General features: G+C 39.0%; 1 protein-coding gene across 1 annotated transcript; it reads left to right on the top strand.

Moving 5' to 3' along the window:
• The first annotated feature begins 5,027 nt into the window (after positions 1-5,027).
• LOC136843513 (DNA ligase 1-like) lies at positions 5,028-5,480 on the top strand. The gene has a single exon (XM_067112048.1). The coding sequence runs from the start codon at positions 5,028-5,030 to the stop codon at positions 5,478-5,480; it is 453 nt and encodes a 150-aa protein (XP_066968149.1).
• The last annotated feature ends 1,471 nt before the right edge of the window (positions 5,481-6,951 follow it).

Below are 6,951 nucleotides of genomic sequence, written 5' to 3'. Positions count from 1 at the left end.
GTTAAAATAACGATGATATTGGCGATGATGTGGCTGCTACTGCTCTTAATGCGTCTGTTATTAGTTAAAATAATGATGATACTGGTGATGATGTGGCTGCTACTGCTATTATTTGAAATAATAAAGATGATGTGGCTGTTACTGCTCCTACTGCTTCTGCTATTAGTTAAAATAATGATGATATTGGTGATGATGTGCTGCTACTGCCCTTACTGCTACTGTTATTATTTAAAATGAAGATGATGATGTGGCTGCTACTGCTCTTACTGCTACTGTTATTATTTAAAATAAAGATGATGATGTGGCTGCTACTGCTCTTACTGCTACTGTTATTATTTAAAATAAAGATGATGATGTGGCTGCTACTGCTCTTACTGCTAATGCTATTATTTAATAATATGATGATATTGATGATGATGTGGCTGCTACTGCTATTACTGCTACTGCTATTATCTAAAATTATGATGATATAGATGGTGATGTGGCTGCTGCTGCTATTACTGCTACTGCTATTATCTAAAATTATGATGATATAGATGGTGATGTGGCTGCTACTACTCTTACTGCTACTGTTAGTATTAAAAATCATGATGATAACGGTGATGGTGTGGCTGCTGCTACTACTTTTATTACTACTGCTATTACTTAAAATTATGATGATAATGCTGATGGTGTGGTTGCTGCTACTATTATTATTAATCCTGCTATTATTTAGCATAATGATGATGTTGGTGATTTAAACAACATTCTGATTGGTAAGCATTTTACTGAGAGCACATGAAATTCAAAGAAGAAATGTATAACATTTGACAAACAATGCGACATCACAACGACACAAATCTAACAGAGTACAAAGGAACAGGAAGTTGAAGCTGCTGTAATGAAGAGAAACACAATGGGTTGCCCAGCACAAGGTCACATTCCAAGGGGAAATGTTGTATCAGTCATCTGAAGAACTTTTAAACAGTCCATATCGCTTACATCACCAGTCTTCTCACCAAAGAGGATTTCTCTCTCTCTCTCTCTCTCTCTCTCTCTCTCTCTCTCTCTCTCTCTCTCGTTATGGTATGCAATGCCACGTACTCAGTCCTCTCTCTCTCTCTCTCTCTCTCTCTCTCTTTTCTCTCTCTCTCTCTCTCTCTCTCTCTCTCTCTCTCTCTCGTTATCGTATGCAATGCCACGTACTCAGTCCTCTCTCTCTCTCTCTCTCTCTCTCTCTCTCTCTCTCTCTCTCTCTCTCTCTCTCTCTCGTTATCGTATGCAATGCCACAGTACTCAGTCCTCTCTCTCTCTCTCTCTCTCTCTCTCTCTCTCTCTCTCTCTCTCTCTCGCTCTCTCGTTATCGTATGCAATGCCACGGTACTCAGTCCTCTCTCTCTCTCTCTCTCTCTCTCTCTCTCTCTCTCTCTCTCTCTCTCTCTCTCTCTCTCGTTATCGTATGCAATGCCACGGTACTCAGTCCTCTCTCTCTCTCTCTCTCTCTCTCTCTCTCTCTCTCTCTCTCTCTCTCTCGTTATCGTATGCAATGCCACGGTGCTCAGTCCTCTCTCTCTCTCTCTCTCTCTCTCTCTCTCTCTCTCTCTCTCTCTCTCTCTCTCTCTCTCTCTCTCTCGTTATCGTATGCAATGCCACGGTACTCAGTCCTCTCTCTCTCTCTCTCTCTCTCTCTCTCTCTCTCTCTCTCTCTCTCTCTCTCTCTCTCTCTCTCTCGTTATCGTATGCAATGCCACAGTACTCAGTCCTCTTTTCTCTCTCTCTCTCTCTCTCTCTCTCTCTCTCTCTCTCTCTCTCTCTCTCTCTCTCTCTCTCGTTATCGTATGCAATGCCACAGTACTCAGTCTCTCTCTCTCTCTCTCTCTCTCTCTCTCTCTCTCTCTCTCTCTCTCTCTCGTTATCGTATGCAATGCCACGGTACTCAGTCTCTCTCTCTCTCTCTCTCTCTCTCTCTCTCTCTCTCTCTCTCTCTCTCTCTCTCTCTCTCTCTCTCTCGTTATCGTATGCAATGCCACGGTGCTCAGTCCTACTGGATGGGCAAGCCATTTCCGTTGGAACATTCGAATTCCAGGTTTTACCCTCCGTTTTGTTCACGGGAAAACTACTGTGTATCAGTGTTTCCCAATTTCCGGAGATGTGTTGCCTGAATACAGTGAAACAGAAATAAGGTGAAGGAATACATAGGAAAGTTTTTGAGCCATATAAAAGTTATTTATTGCTAAATCATTTATCATCACTTCTGGCCTGGCATGCACCGATGCTCGTATACAAGTCTGCTTTAATGCAAGCATTGTTTTCGTACACGAAACCATTTCACACACGCTAAAACGCTTTACGTACATGAACGACAGTGCCATATTTGTTATGTTACATTTACGAGACTTAGTATTTTACATCTTTAAATATGTATGTTTGTCAATGTGTATGTCAATAAAAAAATCAGTTTACGCAATCAACCGTGATCCATTTCGTCTACATGGCTGTCTGTGTGTTCATTACTGGATACTGAAGTATAAAACTTTATACACGAGAATAAAAATAAAAAAAAGTACATAAACTGCAGCAACTGAAGCACAGAAACTTTTAAACGTACATGAAAATCAAAAATAGCGCACAGTAACAATAGTACTAGATCTCTAGATCATGTCTTTGTATCTTACTGTTGATATACATTATAGATCTTCGTATATGTAAATAAGAAAGGGGTATTTTTAAGCAACAGTATGATCATCTCAAGGAGGTTAAGATGCTGCAAAGAAAACCGGTTTAATTTACAGATATGTACATTGCAAAATACCTGATAGCATACGCTTATAGATCTTCGTATATGTAATTGTAATAGCCACAATGCCCTCTTAACTTCCTCGAATTCTTCGCGCTTTTTTGGATACGCTTTTCACTACAAAGCCTTAAGATCCAAGTGCAAGGAATATGAAGAAATTCTGATGAGCGAAGTTAAGAGGGCAGTGTGGCTATTACAATTACATACGTATCTAGTAAAAAGTGACCAGTAGATTCTACATATAGATCTTCGTATATGTATATGTAAATAAGAAAACGGTATTTTTTAAGCAACAGTACGGCTCATCTCACGGAGGTTAAGATGATGCAAAGAAAGCCAGTGTAATTTACAAATTTGTACCTAGCAAAATGCCTGATAGCATACGCTCATTCCGTTTAACCATGAAAGCTCATTCGCAAAGCATATAAGGATTAGTTCTGATAACACGGACCCTGTAGTTACAGTTTGCAGTGGGCTTGGCCCCCGCCCGAATAGAATAATTATTTTGGCCAAAACGCATTTGGCGTTTAGCAAATTAATTGTGGCTTAACGTTGGGATTTATTAAAAGCAATATCCCGCTCGAAATTATGCACAGTCGAACGCTAGAATGGAATGGAATGGAATATAGAGTTTAGGCCAAAGGCCAAGCACTGGGATCTGTGAGGTTATTCAGCGCTGGAAAGGAAATTAAGAATAAGAGGTTTGAAAGGTGTAACAGGAGGACAACCTCGCAGTTGCACTTTGAAATGATTGTTAGGAGAGGATGGAAAGCAAGAAGGAAGAAAGATAATGTGAATGGAGGTACAGTAAAAGGAATGAAAGGGGATGCAGCTAGGGGCCGACGGGACGCTGCAAAGAACCTTTAGTAATGCCTACAGTGCACCCTGTATGGGGCACTGACGGTGCTACCCACCTACGGGGGTCAAGAGCTAGAGAATATCTTCGCTAGAGGATAACTTCGCAACGATGAACTAACAAACAAAATAATGTACGTGTATTACGGAAAGTTTATGTTAAGCCGACATTCATAGGCAATTGGGGCGCGTGCGTTAGGAATTAAATGATACATCCGTACTTTTTCCAGTAATGACACTAATACTACATTACATGATATTACTTTAAGTATTAAATAACATATTCCGCTTCGTCCCCAGAACAAATCTCACTGACATTGGCCTTGGAACTGGAAACCGAATCCAGTTATTCGTATTTACATATCAATGAAAATGTAGGAATAAAATTAATAATAGTTGCGTCCAGTTATTGGCTGTGTAACTTCTCACACTTTATCGTACCACCGGAGGGCCCATTACATATTAAACTTTGCATGCAAAGCATAGTTTTTAGGACCATCGACATGATAAAGATGACACAAATATAAAGCTGGAACAGCAAATATACAGTTGGCTTGGAAATGTCGAAAATCTATGACGGCCTAATGTAGATCAAGCTCCTTTTTTTTTTTTTTTTTTTTTTAAAGACGGCACACTTTTCAGGAGAAATACTTTTGCGAGAACGTTAATGTCTCCTCTAAAGACAATGATTATTGAAATCTATTCCCTGCTTCGCAGAGTATACTTTTATAGGAATAGTCAATCCTTTTTAGAGACAGACTGCTTTTTAAATTCTATAGTAACTCAGAAATATAAACCAGTAACAGATTTTTCACTTCCTGAATCTATGGTTCTTCATATTTGGCAATAACACCAATTACTCCCGTTTATGTTTGCTAATTTAAGCTTCACTGAGGGAAGCACTAAGTTTCTTCATGTTATTATATATCAAATTTATGGTACATAAAAGAGCAATGTGCTAATTTGCATTTATAAATTCTGCCATTATTCTCTACAAAGAATAACATTTAGTGACTCCCGTCGCTGAACCCCAGAACTGAACATAACAATTACAAGAATTTAACTGTAACCGGAAAACAATCGGACTTAAGCAACAGTGACGCTGGACATGATAAATAATAAAAGAATAAAAGGAAAAACTTAAATAAAAGCATCTGTATTGCTCCAAAAGCAGTAAACTGGTATGATAAAACTTGTCAATTAAGGATCCCAAGCAACGTCGGGAGAAACAATGATAAAAGCATCTGGGTCTTGACCAGGTCATCTCCACTATATCCGTTGAAAACCAGGACCTCAATCTCGAAGGTCATCGCATTTTTTTTAGCCCTTCTATGATTTATGCTGTTGCTTTCTAACGTAGACGAAGATATGTTAATTTTTAGTTAACCCTCTACTGATGGAAACGTCCGATAGAAAACTTACAGGTACAGGAAAGGAAGACAGCTTCCAGGAAAGGAAGACAGCTTCTAGGAAAGGAAAACGGCTTCCAGGAAAGGAAGACAGCTTCCAGGAAAGGAAGACAGCTTCCAGGAAAGGAAGACAGCTTCCAGGAAAGGAAGACAGCTTCCAGGAAAGGAAGACAGTTTCCAGGAAAGGAAGACAGCTTCCAGAAAAGGAAGACAGCTTTCAGGAAAGGAAGACAGCTTCCAGAAAAGGAAGACAGCTTCCAGAAAAGGAAGACAGCTTCCAGAAAAGGAAGACAGCTTCCAGGAAAGAAAGACAGCTCCAGAAAAGGAAGACAGCTCCAGAAAAGGAAGACAGCTCCAGAAAAGGAAGACAGCTTCCAGGAAAGGAAGACAGCTTCCAGGAAAGGAAGACAGCTTCCATAAAAGGAAGACAGCTTCCATGAAAGGAAGACAGCTTCCAGGAAAGGAAGGCAGCTTCTACTGAGCAGGAGCAGAAGACATGGTCAAATATCTCTAAGGCTCTGAATTCAAGTACACGTAGAACGGAAAGGATTTCGTCCAAATCCGATCAAGTTGCTTTGAAGGTAGATAACAAACAAGAATTATTCTTCTTGTATTTTAGCACGAGTAACAATTTAAGAGAATTTCTGCTTGGAAAAGGCGGAAGTCGTGGCAATGATGAAATTTCATTCAAATCATATTCTGCACAGCGTCTTTCCTTTTTATTTTTTTTTTCTGTTTTATTTCATTTTATTTTTACTTGGGTTTAAATTGGATTGGATTCATGGAATTTAGGCTATCAAGCCCAGCACTAGAGAAATTTCAACTACTCAGCTCATATGACAGTGAAAAGAGAGAGTTGAAGTGGTTGGACAGCAAGATAATGAAATCAATAAAATAAATGAAATAAAGCACACGGATCTAAAGGTGAAACTGGGAAAAAACCCCACAGTTACACAAAGAAGTGATAGAGAGGCTGGACAGCAAGATGCAAGAAAGCAAAGGGAAAGCTGGTAAAAGGCTAAAAAAAAAAAAAAAAAAAGTGGGCGCAGCTAGGAGCCAAAGGGACGGTGCAAACATCCGTTAGAAATGCCTACAGCCCACCGCGTGAGGTTCAGTGACGGCATTTATCCTCTACGGGATTCTTTTGCTTGAATCTGATAAGGACGCTGTTGGCTACAAGAGGCAATGAATGAGAACTGTCTCCTTTCCCTGTTTTAAATTCCCACTTGCCAGACGCCATATCTGATGCACACTTGAGTCATTTTATACAAAGATACTGTACATACAAATATATGCAGCAACTAGTTCTTAGCCACGCTAAATAAGTCTAATCCTTCGGGCCAGCCCTAGGAGAGCTGTTAATTAGCTCAGTGGTCTGGTAAAGCTAAAGTATACTTAATTTTTTAGCGTAAGAGTACACAGAATATCTAGGCCTACTGGATGTTCCTGACGACTAAAAAAAACATGAAAAGAAAAACAAATTTTCTAAACCTGTTGTAATTCTGGAGAAACGTCGACTGAGTAACTAACAAGCAGTGCGATAGAGAATACATACAAGAAATGCACACTAACATAAGGTATGCATTCGTAGCAACGAAAAACGGACACTCATCTTTTAAGATGGTACCGTCCAATCATAACAAAATCAATTTCATAGTATTATAACAAATTCAAAATATCAATACCAGGTTACTGACCACAAACAATAACAAGAGAGTGAAGACAAGTAACAAAACCAAGCATCAATCTAAAGGAGACAAAAGTAAAATCAGTAGTGGCATATATATATATATATATATATATATATATATATATATATATATATATATATATATATATATATATATATAAATATATTATATATAATACCTCTCAGTCACAAAATCGCTTGTCGGACGAAGAGAACCGGTT

The sequence above is a fragment of the Macrobrachium rosenbergii genome, chromosome 11 (assembly GCF_040412425.1).
Source record: "Macrobrachium rosenbergii isolate ZJJX-2024 chromosome 11, ASM4041242v1, whole genome shotgun sequence".
Lineage (NCBI taxonomy): Eukaryota > Metazoa > Arthropoda > Malacostraca > Decapoda > Palaemonidae > Macrobrachium > Macrobrachium rosenbergii.
This window is presented reverse-complemented; position numbering and strand designations above follow the sequence as displayed.